The sequence below is a fragment of the Magnolia sinica genome, chromosome 7, assembly GCF_029962835.1.
Source record: "Magnolia sinica isolate HGM2019 chromosome 7, MsV1, whole genome shotgun sequence".
Classification (NCBI taxonomy): Eukaryota; Viridiplantae; Streptophyta; class Magnoliopsida; order Magnoliales; family Magnoliaceae; genus Magnolia; species Magnolia sinica.
The window spans coordinates 95,263,040-95,284,597 of NC_080579.1; the positions used below are offsets into that span (position 1 = coordinate 95,263,040).

The 21,558-nt window shown below is 38.8% G+C and overlaps 1 protein-coding gene across 1 annotated transcript; it reads left to right on the plus strand.

The window, feature by feature from the left end:
• Positions 1-3,217: 3,217 nt before the first annotated feature.
• Positions 3,218-20,346, plus strand: LOC131251810 (pumilio homolog 23-like). Its single transcript, XM_058252770.1, has 11 exons — positions 3,218-3,359; positions 4,753-5,057; positions 5,237-5,600; positions 6,292-6,600; positions 7,040-7,207; positions 8,312-8,455; positions 9,949-10,068; positions 12,030-12,215; positions 16,260-16,408; positions 17,447-17,629; positions 19,613-20,346. The coding sequence occupies exons 2-11, from the start codon at positions 4,789-4,791 to the stop codon at positions 20,133-20,135; spliced, it is 2,415 nt and encodes an 804-aa protein (XP_058108753.1). The 5' UTR covers positions 3,218-3,359; positions 4,753-4,788; the 3' UTR covers positions 20,136-20,346.
• Positions 20,347-21,558: the final 1,212 nt, after the last annotated feature.

The following is a 21,558-nucleotide window of genomic DNA, read 5'->3' on the forward strand; positions in this document are numbered from 1 at the left end:
CCCGGCCAAACAGGCCCTTACATACATACATTTTCCCTAATCTAAGGAATTGTGATGAAAGGAAAAATATTTTTCAAAACTTCTCTTCAGTAATTTGCTTCTCACTTATGTCACGTTTTTTCTCTTCCTTAACATTTTCCTACCTTGAGGCTTAATCGAAACGGGTCCTAAAAGAAACTTATTTTCCATCCAAATTTGTCATTTAAGATGTTATAATAGTGGCAAGCCCTTTACACTAATGACAAACTTGTTTTCTTTATTTAACTTTTAAAAAATTTAAAAAATGATATCATTTTGTTTACACACTCACACGAACCTATAACTCCAAAATTGAAAGGCAAGATATCTACCACTAAGCTATGTATCAAGACCCTTTGCCTCTATTACTAACTATGCATCAAGACCGGAGATAGTACGCTTTAGTTGATGAATGAAAAGTAAAGGCAAACATTAGACTACAATATCAATTGCATGGACAGATGTTAAAATTGCAAATTGATTGCATTTCTTAATTTGTATTATGTTTAAACAGTCCTTAGATAGGCTATAAATTGGCCATTTAAGCCATTTACAGGATATGGAAATAAAAAATAAAAAATCTGTCCTTGGTTTCAAAATTTTGGCTATCCAACAGATAAATAGATCATTTGCTGTCTGAATGTGTGGGCCCAGGTTATACACGGATCCAATCTCAGAGACACATGACAACTAGATCTGCCTTTGGTTTCAAAAATTTTTAGCTATCCAACAGATAAATAGATCTAAATGTGTGGGCCACGTGATAAACGGATCCACACCCAGATCCCTCAACTAGCAGACTAAGTGGAGATACCTCGTTTCAACACTTGAGGTATTGGTATCGATCCCTAGTGGGGGTGGCTAACATGGAGTGTGTGTACTGACATGGGTGTGTACTAACAAGCTAACCTCACAAAAAAAAAAAAAAAAGTCTTCCCAGGCAAATCGGTTAAGATCTCCAGTATCTCACATGTACAGTGAAATTCCCCATGACCATTCTCATCTCAACCACCTCACCCGGTGTGAAAATGCACCTACAGCAAGTGTGTGTGTGTATATATATGTATACATATGTATATATATATATATATATATATATATATATATATATATATATATATATATATATATATATATATGTTGGGAACAAAAAATATAAGTCCGCAGATTCGGACTTAATGCCTCGGGTCACCAAAGAATGTGCCAAACCCGAGGCATGATTCGCAAAACCGAGACAAAGGTTGAGTCGGTTCGGACGACAAAGGTTGAGTCGGTTCCGACGACAAAGATTGAGTCGGTTCGGACGACTCATCAGCACTCCGGGTATGCATCGGGCGGACCACCTTACCAGATCGGCCATCGCAAGATCAAGCCTCATCCCGGATATCTTGGGATAAGATCTCCAACCCTGAAGCTCACGGGATCGGATGAAGGCTCCAGATGAGCACAACCCAATCTCCGTGATGCTATGAGAAGATCCCGCGCACAATATCAGGAAGAGAATCCTCGTGCGATTAAATGCCCCAACAACTATAAAAGAGGGACCCCGATCACCCTGAAAGGTACGAAAGAAATTCTCTCTAAAAAGCTCCTCAATACTCTTAGACCCAGAATCCAGGCCTGACTTTGGCATCGGAGGGTCCCCTGCTCAAGCCAGGGTCTCCCTTGTCCCCTTTTTGCGCAGGTACACGAAGGTCCAAGAGGAGGAACCGGACATTTGCATCAACATATATATATATAGATGAGAACTTGAAATCTTTCCTCATCACCATACAGTCTACATTTAAACTCTTCCCAAAGTACCTAAAACGTGCAACGGTTTACATTTTGAGGCAGAATATGCCCCACCTGATGGACAGCTCAAATCTCACGTACGCATGCAATTCTGGAAAGTGTATTTGCATATGGATGGCTCTACACGCTTGAGGACTAAGAAAACTAAGATCTCTAATTAATGTTTGTTACTTGAACAACTTACCATTATAGTGACTCTTCAGGGCTCCAAACATATGGTCCCAACAGTTTTCTGGAGGTGTGTTGCATGCATATTCTTCTTGGACGACCTAACCCAACACCCACCGCCCCTTTCTAACTTGGGTAATTGCCAATCATGGTCTGGGTACCGTCTTCTATCTGCTCAAAGGATCGAGTCAGGGCCTGCCCTGAATTGTTTTGACATTGGTGGGCTGAGGACAAGCATTCCTTGATGGTCTGGCCCAGGACTCAGGTCATTATTTCACTGGCTGGAACCAGTTATGCTTCAGTCCAGAAGCCCAGCTGAAACCTTACACATGTCATAAGGTTTACCGTAGTCCAATGGTTAAGGCTTGGCTCCCAACCCAGCCCGAAGTCGACCGGCCCATAACCATCTCATGGTCCAAACCAAGCCATCTAAAATTCATTAAGCCCAAGCCCAACAGACCTGCCCCAACCCAACCCGTTAGATTGTAACCAGCATCAGGCTCAATCATCTGGAGCCAACCCGGCGCATCCAAACTCGGGTTGAAGAATGGAATATAGGACTAGAGACATGCCACATAGAAACATACATGCATCATATTCATGTATTTTTATTTATTGTCTATTAATTTGTTTATAGTTTTAGGTTCAATGCAGGCCTCACTAACCACTACCCATTTGAACCCGCATGAGAAGCAACCTAAACCGACCCGTTCCCATCCCACATAATGTTTGGGAGAAATCTATTGTGTTTATCTTAATCAGTTTTGCCCGATCATGTTAGGATATCGTCCCAAAAATAAACATATCTAAACTCAAGTGAGCCCACGGTAGGAAAAAGTGGGCAGGAAAATGCCTACTGTTGAAACTTATTTGGTCCACTGTGATTTTTATAAACTATAATACTGTTCGTCTGGTCATTCCAGCTGAGATGAACTGAAAAAGAAGAAGAAAAAAAAAAAACATTATCCTCATCTAAAACTTCTGTTGCCCTGCGAATGTTTCAATGGTGGACATTCAATTCTCATTGTTTCCCATCGCCCGGCCCACTTGAGTTCTTGAATTAACTCATTTTTGGGCCATGCCCTAACATGATCCGGAAAAAGAATGGATGGAATAGATTTCTCACAAACATCACTGTGGGCCCCACGCAATATGCGTTCCATTTTGACGTACCCGATGGATGCGAAGGATATCCTACACGTGTGCTACGTGCGCACGCACAGCGGGCGTAGGTTAGATTCTTGCCGCGATAGCGGAAGAGGAATACAGACATATATAATTAGAAGGAGAAATGCTCCTTTGCGCGGCCGGAGAAGCAAAGACACTCTAGCTGACTTGAGAAAATCGACGGCTGGATTTCTTTCCTACAGCCAACGACAGTAAGCCCTACCGTACATTTCTTTTCTCTTCTACATATCGTTTCAGAGCTTTTATTTTATTTTCTTTCTGATATGGAAGTAGAAGCTTCTGCAGTAGTCCAACATTTTAAAGGTTCTTTTTAGCTGAAATGCTGAAATTATTTTTTTAGGCACCGTTTGGATGCACTATTGAATTCAATTGCGATGAATTGAATAGGCAACTTGTAAATGCATTTTCTAGGGTTATACAATTCACTGATTGCACCAGAATATATACAAAATTCACCAGAATATATGCAAAACTCCATTTCAGCAGATGGGAATTCTAATGATTTGGATTGATACTGCATGTGCAAGCTGGGATGCTCGTAAGTGGGACCCACCCCAAACATGATCTGACCCGATAATTAAGCCGCTCTGCTCATCCTCTCGCCGTGCTTTTACAGTCAGATTTTTTTTTTAGGGAGTTATTTGATACTCTGGCTGCGTGTGACGCGTGATACGCGAGAACTTAGAAATGGTACGTGTGGCATATATCAACTGAAATATTCCAGTGGACCTCATGAAGTTTTTAATGGTAGGGATTCAGTTAAGATTGTTTCTTGTGGTGTGGTCCACTTGAGAATTGGATCAGCTACATTTTTTGGAACATATTCTAAACTGAGCTTTTAATACGGATGGACGGTGTGGATGTAAGGAAAGTACATCACTGTGGGCCCCGCAGTCAGGGATCCGAAACCGCCCCCTGGCCAAACAGCTCCCCGTTCCGCACTGACGCAAAAGTAAAAAAAAAAATGATGAAGAGGAAAAAGAAAAAAGAAAAACAATCAAGGGTTAGGGCTTACCTTGCTAGAGCAGTGAGAGAGAAGGAGACGCTGAGAGAGAGAGAAGGAGACGCTGAGAGAGGGAGAAGGAAACGTTGTGTCAGAGCAGGTAGGTGCACTTTCAATGCCGCTACATTTCCACCTCTCTCTCTCAAATTCGAAATGGATAGCCATTGCCTTTAACAAAGCAACAAAATAACCCGTGACTTGAAAAACACCTAATTCCTCTGTTACATTTCTTGCAATGTTACCTGATAGAAAGTTATAGTTTGAGACTTTGTTACCTGTAACATTTCTCCCCCCAAACACAAACTGTAAGAAAGTCACCTGTAACTTTCTTACATTTTACAAAAGTTACAGGCATCTAAACGGCCAGGGAGTTATTGTCAAAAGTTTCTGTTTTTTGTTTTAATATTTAGACAAGTCCCATTGATTAAAAAAAATAATAATAAGTCCCAACTGAAAGAATTCATCTTTCTTTCTTTTCTTTTCTTTTTTTCTCTAACCAACAGAATTCATCTTATATAAAAGGTTCCTTCACTGCTTCATTTTTCCTGGAACTTGAAACATTTGCTGCTTCTTCCGCGCAGGGTTCATAGTACGAGAGTTGTGTTGGGGCTTTTGGCATGGCTTGTTTCGGTTCAAAAGTGCTACAATCTAGAAAACCTAAACAGCACAATTTAGCTGATACGATTCAGATGGCTGGGGAGGATAACCTGTCTAAGCACGCTGGAAGGGAAAAGGGTAAGAACAGAAGGCCTAGGAAAGAACATCATGGTTTGGACAAAGATTATTCTAAAGAAATTCTGTCTGGGAGGTTGCCCGAGAAAAATGAAAAAGCTCAAAAATCCTCAAAGCGTCATACTCCATCTGTGCCACAAAAACCAGTTCTCAGGTTTGGTTCCTGCTTTTAGTTCCTGAATTTCAGCATTTTTTAGTCACGTGAAAGCTCAAACTCATGATTGCACTTTTGTTTTGGTTTGGCATATTTACTAATTCCTAGCAAGCAATTTCATTGTTTTTTTTTGGATATGGCTAATTAATAGTGCTGATTAGTTTAATAAATTCACATAGGAAAAGGGTTGACCCGGAAACCGCGAAGTATTTCTCAGAAATTGCAAATCTTTTTGAAGGAGGTGGAATTGAGTTAGAGGAGAGGACTGTTGTATGTGGCAATGCCTTGGAAGAAACTAGGGGGAAGGAGTTGGAGCTTGCAACTGACATGATTCTAAGCCGTATTTTGCAAACTCTTCTTGAAGGCTGTGACCTAGACCAGCTTTGCAGTTTCCTATTAAGTTGTGCAAAGGAGTTTCCATTCATTGCAATGGATAAGTCAGGATCTCACGTGGCCGAGACAGCTCTCAAGTCTTTAGCTTTACATCTTCAGGACGAAGAGGCATATGCTTCCATTGAAGAGACTTTAACTAAGATATGCGAGGTACCCATATTAGTATTTAGGAAGTATCTAGTGTTAAAGGCCAATACCTAAATCAGTTATCAAGTACTCAATCTCTGTACACCTGGTGCACATGTACTGAAGTGTTCATCCATTTTGCACCACAGATGGGCCATGCACCAAAAATCCTTCCAGGGAGAAAATCCTATCCGCCAACTGGAGTGAACCCTGACTGTTGGTTTCCCTTTTTCCTAACTGCCTATTTGTAATCCTCAAACAGTCCAACTAGTGACTGGGAATTGGATCACCAACCGATGTTTTTTGCAGCACAACTTAGACATAGCATGCCTACTAGATAAATGGTTCAGCTCCCTTACATGTGCCCCATGTACAGAAAAAGTGTGCTTCTTAACTGAGATAAACTTCATACCACTGGATCCTCTCTGTTAGGGTCCGTTTGGACGCACCCTCCGAAGGGGCATTTGAGGCCTAAATATCATTTGATCCAAACGGCAATTGAATTTGTGCTTTTTGGATGCACTTTCAAACCCCTATCTCATCTCCTACTTGACAAAATAGGAAACACCAACTCAGTTGGTTTTTGCTGAGTAGACCGAAAAGGCATGCTTTAAACCTCCTTTTGACAAAGGGCGTCCAAATGGGCCTTTAATTGTTGATTATTCATCGACTGATTTGGTTTTCATTTATTTTTTATTTATTTATTTCTTGACAGGTGGTTGTTGTTAGTTCTGTTGATGTGATGTGTGATCGATATGGATCTCATGTCCTTCGCAGTCTTCTTTGTCTTTGCAAAGGAACACCACTCGAATCTTTGGAGGAATTTCATGTTACAAAATCAACTACTATTCTAGCAGAGCGCCTGAACAGCAAGCTGCCGCCCAAATCAGGTGGATATCAATCACCAAATGCTCAGCTGGGATTTCCACATTTACTTAAATTTCTTGTTGGGGGCATGTTCCAATATTCCAAAGAAAGCATCAAAGATCTGTGTGTTAACAACTACAGCAGCTTTGTTCTGCAGGCATGTCACTTATAACCCTTCTACTCCTTGCCGTTTTACTGGTTTTTCCTTTTCAAGGTTAGGGAATAGCCTTCCGGTTATTTTAGCGTGTTTTGCTTCATGATATGGTTCTTATATTGATCGATACAGTTGGGATGCATATTGTTCAAAATTTGCATAATTTTTGTCAAGGTCAATCAGCTGCATCTTTTTTTGTAGTTCTCGAAACTCGTAACTCAACTCAGACATGATGGGAACTCGAGTCCCAGTCAGCCCAGAACTAAGTTGTTCTGGTTCGAGCTTAAAAGATTCTATCATCTGATTTTGCAAGTTTTTCTTCCACGTAATTATCTTTTTTGAATACATGACTAAGTCTTGAATACTTGATTGAGTTCACAATTGTGTACAGAAATGTTAATCTGTACCGATGCGTTGATTGAGATTTGCTTTTCTTTGGCAGACTGCTTTGAAGTTATTAGCAGGGGATGAGCAAGAGTTGCTACATGTAATTCCTGTCCTTCTTGGCTGCCGTGAGGAAAACGATGCAGAAGGGAAGCTCATAGAAATTACTGCAGTGCATGGATTTAGTGATCTGCTTAAGGATACTGCTTATAGCCATTTAATGGAGGTGTTTCTTCTTCTTCTTCTTCTTCTCTCTCTCTTTCTTTTTCTTTTTTACTTTTTGGCATTAGTTTTCAATACATCATAATGTAGATTATTGAAACAATGTAAAAGATAATATAATTCGAATAACTCTGATACTGGTCATGATTATAGAAATGATGTAAAACGAGCACTTGCAACACCATTTATCCATGGGAAAATAGCGTTGATATTTTTTATTTTTAAATGCAGGAAGCAGTTATGCAGCCGCTATCAGTCTCAATAACACAATCTTGATGTTTATAGTGTAGCCACCCCCTGGAAAACAAAAACAATGGGTATTAAAAACTTTGTTGAGAACATCAACAGCAACTTAAGGCTCTGCCAGGGTTCCTTTTCTTGCCCCTAAAAAAACCTTCATGACATGGACAACACCCTTCTCTAAACAGCCATAATCATCATCATCTAAGACTTATACCAACTAATTGGGGTGGCATTGTACTCACTATAAAATAATGAAAATACAAAAATATATTAAATTCCTATATTATATAGCTGTTATAATGGGTCACTCATTACAGTAACAACCATGGACCGTTATGACTGATATGATGGTGACTTAAAACCTTGCTTATGGTGTACCCACCATCAATGGCCTTTAGTGATGCTGGCATGCTGCAAGTGAACTCCTCAGCTGCCATGGTTGATAACAATGAACTGCACTTCTTTTATAAATATTGCCATGATTTACATAAAATCATGATTCATGACTCCGTTCAGACCTTGAAACATGCAGATTTCAGATCTTGACATGGTAGTGATTTATACCGGACATTATTTAGTGGTGCCTCTTGTTTGTTGCTTCTGTTGAGAATTAGCACTTGGTTTATTTTTTTAATGGCACACATACTTAAAGATGTGTTATTTTACTATTGATTCTAGTCTAGGAACCTAGTGGTTTTTAAAAGAATTTGTTTTCCATTTCCTGTTGGGCATCAAACTGCTTGGATTACATGTATTTATACCTTTTAACTTTTTAAGCCCTTCAGTTAACTAAACTGCTTTTGGTATTATTTTCCTTTGGGAAGTGAAATGATTTGACTCTTTTTTTTTTTACTGATTTTTATAGGTTGTCTTGGAAGTGGCACCTGAGACTTTGTATGATAAGATTTTCATGAAAGTTTTTAAAGGGTCGTTATTCGAAATATCCTCTCATCAGTGTGGCAGTTTTGTTATCCAAGCATTAGTTTCTTCTACAAGATCGAAAGGTCAGGTATGTGCTATGACATTTCCATTCATTTTGGAGCTCTTTTTTTTTCCTTCTATTTTCTTATGTTGTTTTGAAGTCCTAATTGAGCCATGATGGACAATTCCATTCTTTTAGGTAAGGTTACTGGTACTGATTAATCATTGTTGTCAAATGCGATCGCATATGCGCATATTGTGGATCGAATCGCATATGCCATGATGGCATATGCGATCTTGGCAAGTATGCCATGGCATACTTTTATATGCGATAAATATGCGATCGCATATTTCCTAATAATCAAAGTGGAATCAATTTTTTTATTTTTTATTTTTTCAATTTGGAGAACTTTTGCCTATAAATAGGCACTCATATCCCCTCCATTTTCACTATTCTCTACTCCAAAGCTCTAAATCTATTACTCTCTCTCTTACTCTAATCTCTCTACAATTACTTCAAGTATGTTTATTTTTTGTATTTTATAAGTTGTGCTTACTTTTTGTAAATTAAGCTGTAAGTTATAACTTGTAAGTTGTTTCAAGTTATCCATTTATCAGTAAAATTTCTTTGCTCAAAGTTGATAATAATTAGTTCTCTTTTAATGTAGCTTGATTGTTTTGTTAAAATTTATATAATATAATATAAGTAATTAAATATACAACTTAATGAAACACTCAAACTATAATGAAATAAGTAAAATAACTCAATCCAATCATGTGTACTAATTAGGCAAGTTTTTCCTATTTTTTTAGATTTTTTTCATTTTAATTTTTTTTTTCAATTTAAAATTTTTTATTATTTTATAAAAAATATGCCATGGCATATGCGATTGTGCGATCGCATATGCGAACAGCATATGCTGATCGCATACAATGGCGTATGCGATTTGACAACATTGCTGATTATATATACATCTCTGATAAGATCTGTTCGCTTGCGTAGAGGCTGCTGAAAAAGTAGGCATTTTTTCATGGGACGTCATGTTTTATGTAATAGTTTGAGGCTCAGTTTTCCATAAAGACCTGTAATGTAGTACTTTTAACCTTGAGTTTTGCATGCATATGCTAACAGCCCTAAATTCTTTTAGTTTTAGTTCTTCATTGAACTCATTTATCTGAAATTGAAGAGCAGACCAATTATTTCTCCTGAAGATAATTCACAACTGTTGATTTAAATTCTGAACCATGCAACTATAAGACTATCTTCCAAAAAAGAAAAGAAAAGAAAAGAAAATCTATGTGACTGTAAAACTTCTTTCACTATTTTTGTTCGCTTTCCTGACCATCCTTTGTACTTGCTTCGCTATCTAGTAATACATGGAGCTCCCATACTCAGAATGCAATTAATAAACAAGGTCTCTTTTATTTTGATGCGAGTTTAGAAAACAGTGTAAAATGTTTTTTGCCTCTTGATATTTTATTACTATCTTTCAGGTGCACATGAGTGGAAACTGAAGAATAATTTATTTTTGTGAGAAATGATTGGCGATTTCCTCACAAATTTTTCAATCTGTTTTGTAGATGGACTTGATTTGGGAGGAACTTGGTCAAAAAATAAAGGAACTTCTAGAGATTGGAAAGTCAGGAGTTGTTGCTTCTGTCTTAGCTGCCTGTGAACGGCTTCATACACATGGACACGAGGTTTTCACCCCATCTCTCTGTGTTTGTGTGCACACTCGTGCATGTGTTTATAATTTAATGCTTCACAGATTGTAACTCTGTACATCTGATGGAAGCTATGTTTTTGAGGTTGCAGAAGTGAGTAATGGCAGACGATCAATTTTAAACTACTTTGATTGCTATTTTTCTATTATTTTCCCAAAGATGATTTCTTAAATGGTTTTACTTCAAAATCATAATGCTTTTACATCTGCCCACGTGAAGGACTTTCAATGAGGAGGCTGGGGTCAATATGCTTTTACATAGCTTCTTTTTTTTTCCTTTTCTTTTTTCTTTTTGTTGCAGTTCCTTGTTTTTCACAATGCCTCAGAGCACTTCAAAAGATTAATGGAATTATGAAATATTCACTTTGCCATCTTTTTAATTTTTCGACCCCTGCTATTTGGTTTACATTCTTTTCCTCATATTGTGACATGATATGCCATGACTTCAGAAGGTTGATCCATGGCTGCAGAACCTCCTCCAGCAACTGAATGGATGGGCATCTCATTATATATTCTGTGAAGCAAATGTGGCTGTGGATATTTTGTCCAAATCTGTTGCTAATCAGTATCAAATATGGAGTAGTTCACCTGATGTCATTGTAAATAATCTCCTTTTGGATGCATCTAGGTTTACCCTTTGACGCCATCCCAATCAACAACGGTGATATTGGTGGGTGATGCTCCAGTGGCTTCATGTATATTTTCATTGCCATTACTTCAGATTCTAACTTCTTGACAATATTGGTTTTGGCAGTTGATTCTTTCAATCATAGTAAAAAACTTTCAAATCTTATTCAAAAGGGATCTTTACCAAAAAAAAAAAAGCTCAATATTTCTGATCTTCCCAAAAAAATCGTTGACTTTTAGAAAGTTCCAAAACAATCTTTTTGGAGGGTGAAATGACCAAAATGGCCTTCATCTATTTTTCTACGAAGTGGGGTCAAGCACTGTCAGGCCTTTGTGGTGTGTAGGACATCCAACCCGTCCAATGGGTGCACCCCACCATGATGAATTGATGACCCAAACAAAGCAAAGACAACCAAAAGCAAAGAAGCTTTCCAAACCAATCACCACAGAAAAAAAAAAAATGTACACCATCCAAGACCTTCACTTTTCACATGTTGTCCACCTTTTCATTGGATCAGCCTGATTTTTGGGTCGTCTAATCATGATGGTGGTGCACTTGTTGGATGGGTTGGATGTCACAGACACATCAAGTGGACTCCTCAAATGCTTGATTTGATAACTTCTATAGACAAAAAACAGGGAGCATTTTGCTCAGTTCTCCCTGTAAAAAAGATTATTTTGGCTTCTAAAAACGTCAAGGGGTGCACCGGTGCACCTCTGGGATTGGTTGGATGTTATAGACACATCAAGTGGGCCCCTCAATGCTTGATTCCACTTGCATCCTTTTTTTTTAAAGGATAATTTTGGTCAGTTCATCTTCCAAAACAGGTTTTTTTTTTTTTTTTAATTACTTCAGAAAAAGTCAATGTCTTTTTTGTGGAAAAAAAATCCTTGCGGTAAAAATCCTTACCGAAAGTGCCAAAAAAAATAATAATCATTACATTCAAATGTAAGTGATGTCACCACACAGTTACAAGAGTAACTAATCATTACCCACTTGCAACCATTTACTGTTGTAATTGGAAAACCAAACAGGCCCTAACTGTTGTCTTGTAAATGTAAATAGGAAAGTTTAGGGTTGAGCGTTGTTTTTTATTTTTATTTTTTAAATTTTTTATGTGCCTATATTTGTCATTCTGCATTATTCGATCATCATCACTTTTCATTATTACTGCAAACCATGTTCAGTAAGCATGAAAATGTAAATCTATAGGTACAGGTTTGTGTTCAGGAATAAAAACTCTTTGAGTTTCGAATCAATGCCTTATTATTGTTGTTAATTCTTGTTTATTTTATTTTATTGTTTTGTAGTGCTGTCTGGCCATTGCTGCTGCAGTACGTTCAGAGCCAGAATCTCCTAGCTGCATTGTTCCACGGCTTCTATTTCTTGAGAGCTACTTCCGCTGTGAGGAAAAGTCCAGCTGGAAATGGGGAAAGGGTGAAAAGATGCATACTTTGGGTTGCTTAATGTTACAAACCATTTTTAAATATTCAACTGTATGTTGAAACTTCCTTTCTGATTTCTTTTCGGATCAATTCTTTTATTTAATTTGTTTTTTCCTTTCTTTCTTGTTTCCTTTAAGATTTTTGTTTGCTTTTGTGAAATATTTGCATATTTTAATAGGTAGCGTAATGGCTTGGTAATTGCTACAAGGATGACTTTGTTCCTTGTGTCTAGGACTAAAGATTGGTTTATTCATTCTTTGGTGCACATTGTCTTTTAGGAGTTATGTCAATGATGCTTCTCACTGTCTGCTATTGATAACAGGAAAACCACTTCTCCTTTTGGTACTAGTCCCTGTCATACTTAGATTCTTTTAAGTTGGTCTTGTTTGCGATCTATCAATATTCAATGTTAAACCTACTTGAGTGTTTCACTAGCATGCCACCATTTTATGGGTTCAATCCCATGCCTCAATGGTAGACAGAGTGCGTTGGAACATTTGAGTTCTCAGGTTCAAGCCCATGCTTACCTATAAAAAAAAAGACATTGTTTTGTTTCTGTGATCAGTAATATTTTATTAAAACAAGAGCTGGAGAAAAACAAAAAAGGCTGTATGATTATCAACAAAGGTAATTGAGAACCCAAAAATAGAGGTAGTTTCTAAGAATGGTGACGAATCTTGTTCGCACCAATTTCTTGGGAGATTTTCAGATTTTTGAGGTCTTTCTCAGGATATTATCGGAAAAAATCTCACCCAAAAAAAACTAGATATTTATTCTAAATTATTAAATAAATTTAAACTTAAAATATATATTTATATAACAAATTCTTAACATTTTCTTCTATTTTCAAGTTAATATCGCTACAATGTTGTGGTAGTTTAAAATCTTAAAGTCTGCCAATATTTGAAAATTTCGCGATAATATCATTTAGTGTATTTCTTGTGACATTATCATGGTATTTTATAATTTGGTAATTTTTGTCACACTGGTCCTAAGTGCTCCTTTCTGTTCAAGAAAGTCCACCTCCAATTTAGCTTCCCTCCTTCATGTGTGAAAAAAGAAAAGGGCGCGTGGTTGCCATGGATAGCAATTGCCAATGCTAGCCCATCAGATAGCCCTTGGAAAGTCCCTCCAATTCTAATGGCCCAAAAAACAATCTCCAAGATATCTTAATACTCGCTGATGCAATCTGGTTACCGAATTAACAGGATTTTGATACCCAAATAGCTAGAATAGAGAAGAATGCACACCATGTGAGAGTATCGAGTAGAGGGATTAACAACTTATTGGTATCAAACTCTTGCATGAGTTTCAAGTACTTGCATAACAATTTCCTAAAAGCTCTAAAAAGTCGAGTGCCTCTACTTCTTAGAACAACCCCTATATATCTTAAAGACATCCTAAAATCCTTATAAATCGTTAACAAGATTTTCCAACTAATAGATTAATTCCATATCAATAATATATATCCAAAATTGTAACAATAAATCTACAGAGATTTTTATCAAATTTATTTGCTTAAGAATAGCTTATGCAAATCCAGAGAATCAGCTCACAAGTTCTTCAAAGAATAGCAAAATCATCAACTAATACCCGCCAAAAACAGCAACTGATCCTAGGATTAGGCCCCAAAATCAATAGCAAACATCCCACATATTCAACACATGGTGAGCCTGGGGTATGCATCACTGCTAAAAGAGAATTCCTGTCTCACCTGAATGTTCTACAGCCAAAGGATCCAAATAAACTAAGAGAATGTCTTCTACATGACTACACCCAAATAAATTATGAGAACACCTTTATAACTATCGAGGAATTATGGGATACTATAAAGGTGTCCTGGAATGCGGACTCAAATCATACAGGCATACAGCTTAGCTGGGAAGTGATGAATTAGGAGTTGCTACCAACTCAATCCAAACATCAAGCATTGGAGGGGGGTTGGAAACCAAAATTCGAGGAAATTATGCTCCAAAAATGTGTGCAAACCAAAGACACTGACTAAAAGCCCCGGTGACAGAGAAGGAAGGTGATACGCACCCTTTTCTGCCCGCAAAAGCGGTCTCTACTCAGTGTCTATGTGAAATTCTTGTCCAGTATCTGCAGGATTTTGTTGATTTTGAAAGGAAATAAGAAAAACAGAAAACAATAGAAAGAGAATGACAGAGAAGTGAAGAATCTTTAGTGGTAATGTGTTGTGGCTCCAGTCTTGATGATCTTGATCTTCAATGGCTCCTCTTGGTCGCTCTTGTTATGGAATTTTGCAAAGAAAAGAGAAATGTTCTGAAGATCCGAGAGATCTTCTTCCTTGAGATAGGTCACTGGAGCTATGTTTCAAAGCCCAAGTGCCGAGGCATACTCAATAACCTCCTCTTGGTAGAAGAGCTCTAAGATCTTAGACCTATAACCCAAATCCCTTGCAATCTTCATCATTTTCATAGTTTGAATTGTTGAGTGACTATTCTTCAATTGCTGAGATTGGCCTAAGCCTGAATTTGGTTGTGGTTTCCAGTTGTGAAAAGCAGGGCCTATGCTTAGTCCATCCAGAACATTATTCCATTGTTTTACACCACAGATAGACCATGCCCCAAAAATCTCCCAGATTGGAAGATCCTGGCCACCAATATTTAGATTTTTTCTAGAAAATATTTTCCCTTTGTTCTTCTAAGTCAACCATACAGCCAACTCTGCCTTTTTTTCTTTTTCTTTTTTAAAAAAAAATTATAAATCACACCGTTGGAGCTTGTGACATTTACATAGCTTCTACCTCTGTTTCCTTTTCACAGATTCCCTCACTGATATTTGATGAATCAAGAGGCAGCCACTTTCCTTATCAAAGTTTGTGCTTTCTCCGTGGAAAATTTTGATATTCTTTTAAAGTTTCCCTCTAAGTTGCATATTGTCAGTACTGAACTCTGTTGGCGATGCTAATTTTGCTGTCTTCACTAAACCTACTATTTGTGAGTTGTGTAATGAGGGTTTTTCTTTTATTTTCATTTACTTTGACTTTTGGCAACGGAATGCATTTTCTTATATCGCTAATTAGGGCTGCAACTTGGGTTCAGGGTCCAAGCCTGATTGACCTAACCTGAGTTTGGGTCGGGTTGGGTTGGTTTGTCAAGGTTCTTGGGCTGGGTTTGGGTTGGGAAATGCCAACCCAATTTGAATTCAGGTTGGGTTTGGGTCTAGGTTGAGAAAATTCGGGTCATGAGTTTGGGTTGAACAAATTCAGTCATGTTACATCTGGTTGGGAATAATCACATGTATTTGGATCAGTTCAGGTTGGGTCGGCGGTTGCAGGTTGGATCCCTTGGAGGTTGGGTTGGGCTTGGGTTGATCCTCAATCATCAACCCAAGAACCTGCCCGAGTTGCACTCCTATCGCTAATTATAGCTTTCTGCCAGTCATGCTTGATTTGTTGATTCTTTCTTTGCTGCTGTTTGTACTTGCCTGAAAGCATTGACGTGCTTGACGTCAAATTCAGTTCCATTTCTCAGAATCTCAGAGTACTCCATTTTGTAGAGTAATCATGGCTCCTGGCCTTCTCTCTTGGAACTAAGGATGGCATCATTTTCAAAATTTTGACAATGTCCATAACCCACACACAGCGTTACACGTGGACATCCAGGTCATGCATTAGGTGGGCCCCACTGTAGATGGCTTAAAAATCAAGCCAGTCAACTCAGCATGTGACCACATTCGTGAAAACAATGGATGGTTTCTAATGAATTATGAGTGGTCCAACATTCAACATCCATGTGTGGCCTGTCGATCTCTTGGCCAGGTCATCTACACAGTGGGGCCTACCAGATACACAGCTCAGATATCCGACCCACATGCTATGTTGGCGCATATGGCTGTGTCGAGGTGGTGTGTGGGCTTAGTGGAGCTCAGGAAATCTAATCTGGTGTTTCTAGCTGATAGCTTTTCAGTTATTTATTATCTAGAACTAATCTGAAGTTTTATTCTTTGGCATCAATGGAGTTGCTATCGTTGCTTTTATGTTATCAAGAGCGTACCCATACACTATTTTACACTAGTCAAAGACAACTTAAACTATTATCTTATGCCCTCATTTCTTGGTCATACCAACAGGAGTTCATCCAGCCATATATCATGAGCCTTACATCCATGGAAGCCGCCAATATTTTTGAAGCTGCAAAAGATTCTGGGGGAGGCAGAGTTATTGAATCTTTTCTTTGTTCTGACGCTTCTACGAAACAGAAGCGCAAAGTAATTGCCCAGTAAGTTACAAAATTGCATTTTGAAGTTTATTTCTTTTTACCCAGTCTTTAGAAACATATTTGTTATGCAGCAATAAATCCTTTTGAAAACATCTCAAAAATTTACTCTTTGGTTATTAGAAATGGGGCTGTTAACTAGTCAGGTTCAGGTCGGATCCTAGGGGTACCTATACCCAGTTTGTTGCAGTTTGGGTCTCACCAGGTTGGTCCATTTTTGTTCGAGTGTTGTTTTTAGGACCCAGACCTAGACTAAGGCGAGGTGTGGGTTGGTTCGTGTCAAATAAGGGCATTTAAATGGTTGGGCCTAAATTGATGGATGGATTAAATCGCACACACCTGTGCCACTTTGCCACATGGTGTGTAAATGAGCTCTTGATTATGCATATGGCTTAGTAAAATATTGCTAGAATATATAATGCATATCTAATATATAACATTTCTAGTGAGATTAACTAGACCTGACTCGATTTTAACCCAGTCCAAAATGGAGGACCTGACCCGAACCCAACTAGACCCGATTTTTAACTGGGTCCAAAATGACAGACATGAACCCAGCCCGATTTCTAAACAGGTCCTAAAAAATGACCTGGACCCATTAAAATCAGGTTGGGTCAACTTGGTGCCCGTTAACAACCTTAGTTAGAAACCCATCTTTCCTAGAGAATATATATATATATATATTAGTAACCCATTATAGGGAGCACTGTTACTTTAAGTAACTAATCATCATGTTTTCCATTTAGGTCATTTGTGATCTGGATTGTTATTTTTACCAACCTGTAATTATGGTTTACGCTCTTATGATGAATTGACCGTCCTGAACCCAGCCTGTTGATAGCCCCCGACTCGGACAATTTCTGGGTCAACCATCAATGTTGCTTCAAATAGTTTAAGTTCCCACTTCACTGATCAAATGCTTTTACACTTTTGGCAGTCGATAGTAGAATCATCCATGTTAGCTTCCTCACAAGGGAACATGCTTAGGGAAAGCAATTGGAATTCTAATTCTTTTGTTATTTTGTTTTTCTTTCTTTGAAGACTTAGGGGTAAATTTGGAGAGCTTTCAATGCATCCTTCTGGTTCATTTACGGTTGAGAAGTGCTTCACTGCTACTAATTTGTCGCTGAGAGAGGCAATAGCATCGGAATTGTTTGCTCTGCAAGCTGAGCTTTCCAAGACCAAGCATGGCCCATACCTGTTAAAGAAGCTAGATATCAATGGGTAAGCTAAATTGCAATGTGTTCTTGTGTGTCTGCATGGTTGTAGCTTATCTATGACAGTTAGGTAGCCTTCAAATGGGGCATGAGGCTGTACCCTCAGGCTTTCTGGCCAGTCAAGGGCCAAGCTTGGGCCTCATTTTTATGTTCAGTAATTAAAAGGGCTGTGCCTGGCCCAGGTTTTAGAGCTTTTCGCTATGGAGCCAGCTAGAGCCATGTCCAGTCTCTTTTGTCTTTTCCATTGGATGGGCTTTGAATTGCAGGTAGGTGCAATAAATAAATGTGCCAGACTGAGCTAGTAATGCAAATTGATCGAAGAAAAGAAAAACAAGATTGTGAGGAAGAACCCAACTATCTTTGTCTTAAACTAGATCACAATAGCCCCTGCTTCAAATCTTTTTCTAAATCAAAGAAATACTAAAACTCTTGCCCGGGTGGTACACTCTCAGGAGTTTCAATTCCCGGTCAAGGGTTTGAGTACCCATAGGTGGTGAAATTCCACCAGCGTGAGTGTGTGTGCGCGTGTAAAAAAAAAGCTTTAGATAAAGCTGATACTAAAACTCAAAGAACTTATTATTTCCAACGCATCATCAAGCTTTTACTTGTCCAAGCATATCCTTATATTTATTTATTTATTATTTATGTATTTATTTTTTAACTTTCCAAGCATAGCCTTATATAAGCTTAAAACGAAAGAAAGAAAGCCTTTGGAAAGACTAAAAATGCCGTTGACATTCCTCACAACCCTATGGGCCTTCTGTAAGTTGGTTGTAACTCAAACGGCATGGAATTGCATGATCTCGGGCTTGTTTGAAACCTTCCTCAACTGCCTATCAAAGGGGATGAATTTCACGTTATTCTGACATCGTTTGATGCCCAAAAAGTGGCCCACCAAAAGAGTGACGAAAATACAAGAAGGGATATTCTTACATAATCCATGCCCTAAAAACTATAAATACTATCAATTTGAGATTCATCTGATTGATCCCCTTAGAACAACAATGTAATTTGGCTGTTGATTTAATCAGATTTATCATTAGACCATGAATCTAGTCCAATTCATCAATCAAGACAACATTAACTATCGGATTTCTCTGATCTTTGATCAAGTGGCTTGCTTGGCTGTTTGATTACATTAGCTTGGCTGAGGCCTGAATTATAAACAGGCTAGGCTCACATGGTGAACTTGTAGATGACAGTCATGTAGTTTCAAGCAATTTGAGAACTCAATAAATACTAAAATATGATTGCGAGATTGCAACTCAGTCAAGGTATGAGTTAATGGGCAATTCATCTGTTCTTTTTGGTTCCATTCAGTAGAAGAGAGAAGGGGCTGTGATCACTAGCACTCGGCCAGTGGATTGTTTGGGTTTTCCCACAATCCTTATTTCTTCGTCTTCTTCTTTTTTAATCTATGTTGCATCTTCTTGATTGCATTAATTCCTCACTAAACCTGTTAGTACTTGGGAGCCTTACTGAGTTAACTTGGCCGAGTTCCAGTTAAATTGGTGAGCTTCCAAACGTCAGGAACGTGCTGCTTTCAACTGCCCTATGCAAATGTCAAAACAAGCTGCTCCACATGGACCAACTCAGGGTGTGTGCAAGATCATAGCTGTTCGTAAGGTGGACGTCGCAGTGAATGTGTGTGTTTGCCTGAACATCGGATTGGTCCACTCTAGGTGGGGCGCGCACACAAAGAAAAGGATGGTTAGAAAAAGAAAACCACTGGTCTATATTCGGCTAGATGTGTTTTCTATTTGATGAATGGACTGTCCTGATTTTTGGGCTAGGGAGCATTCACCTTGGGTCCACCCATGAACAGCCAGGAGCTTGCGATGTTGGCTCATTTGAACTGCTTATGTTTGATGTTTGCAGATTGGCACTTCCAAATATCGTCCTTTCCAAAAATAAAAATAAAAAAACATTGGTTTGCAGGTGACTTTCTGTGCTGATTCCTTTTTCTCATGTATGTTTTGGGTTATGGCAGATACGCAGCACGGCCTGATCAGTGGAAATCAAAGCAGGCATCGAAACAGAATGCTTACAAAGAGTTCGTTGATGTGTTTGGCTCAGAAACAAAATCCCAAAACAAAAGCTTCCCCACCATTCAACGCTCTCACGTGGTGGCAGGGCAGAATAACCTGAAGCAGATGAGAAAGGAGATTGACCAATGCCTTAAGGCTTCCAATCCTGCACCGTCTTCTCATTTGGATTTCCCAGGTCTCGAGATTTCAATGTCGAAACTGGGTTTTCCTGCATCGAAGTGCCGTAAGAAGGACAATTCTGCTGGCACGACTGCTACCAGGGACGAGCATGGAAGCAAGACATTTGCGAAACATGGCAAGGATAAGAAAGCCTACACGAGTAAAAAGAGCAAAGAATGGGAAAAACCTCCTGCGCCCGACAGTGCAGCTTCACTTAGTAAACTGACAACAGATGGCAGCAAGCGATCCAAGAAGTGGTTACCGACAGACAGCGCATCAACGCCTTTAAAGAAACAGAAGAGGTGAGAAAGTATTTTATTTTGTTTTGCCCCCATTTCTAGAATTTTTGGACTGCTCAATGTCCTTTTTCTGGGAGGATTTTTTTTAATGTAAGAGAATGGATGAGCTACATGGGAATTAAGTAATTCCGTAGACAATGGGGGTTTTCGTGATGAACAAACTCTATGATGTTTCTGAGCAATTATAATGAGAAAGTAGCCGCATCCAATTTCAGTTCTATTCTTGCAATTTGATTATTTTGAATTTGCATTTGGATGAGCCATAGCTTGGAGGGCGGATATTCGAGGGACTTCCAACTGTCGTGTACATGTGGGGCCCATGGTTAGTTTATCCAAGCAATTGATCTGATGGGCTCCATCATGGATAGAACATGACCACCAAAACTCCTCCATTGGTAAACTCTTAAACATTTCCATTGTTTGTGTGCAAATACATGATTAAGAAGGCATGCATGCAACCAACAAATAAGATCCAAATTCAATAGAGAAAGGAACACAAATTCAATGGCTAGGATCTTCCAATTTAGGAGATTTTGGGTGCATGGTCCATCCATGACCAAGGGTCATCAGATTAATGGCTCAAATAAAGCAACCATGGGCCTCACAGCAGGAAAGTTGTCAGTTCATCAGCAATGGGGAAGTTGGCCTCAATGAACGGGATCTGAGTTTTGTACATGTGGGGCCCATGGTCTATCCAAGCCATTCATCTGATAAGGTGGAAATTTACCAAATTGCAATTGCCTGCCTTACTAGAGAAGGATGGGATTGCAGAAAAGGTTCTCAGTGTTAGAGATTTTCCGTTGGATGCTAGGCAATGCATGCGTGTCATTCACGTGATGCATTTTACCGTGTTGTGAATGAACCCATTTATCAAAGACTCAAAAACTCGACTCGATGTCCAGCTGGGTCAGGTCGACTAGAAGACTCAACTCATTTGGACTGAATAAAATGTTCACTCATGGTCCACATGGCATGTAGGGGTCCTTTGAATGGATGGTTAAGATCATCCAATCGGTTAGGATCATCAAGATTGGACGTTGGTGATCAGAACTCTCCATCACAGCTGGACTACATGCTGAATATTTCCGGATGTATGGGCCATGCTTCAAAAACATCTTTCCATCGGGTGCTTCAAACCATACTATTGAGTGGCCCACAAATGGACGGTTTGGCCAACGAGCCATAACTGCTGAACGGTCGGTATAGATTTTCAATGGGAGAGATATGTAGCATGACCGTTCATCATGGGTCCCGTTAACTGAACGACCCGGATCAAAGAACCGAATGCTCATCTGATTTGCTGGCTTATATGATACTCAGCCCAGTCTCCAGCGCTTTCAAATGGGCTAGACTTATCCATCTTTCGCTGTTTCAGTTCATTCATCTGATGGGCCCCAATATGGATAGGCACCTGATTTAAAAAAAAATAA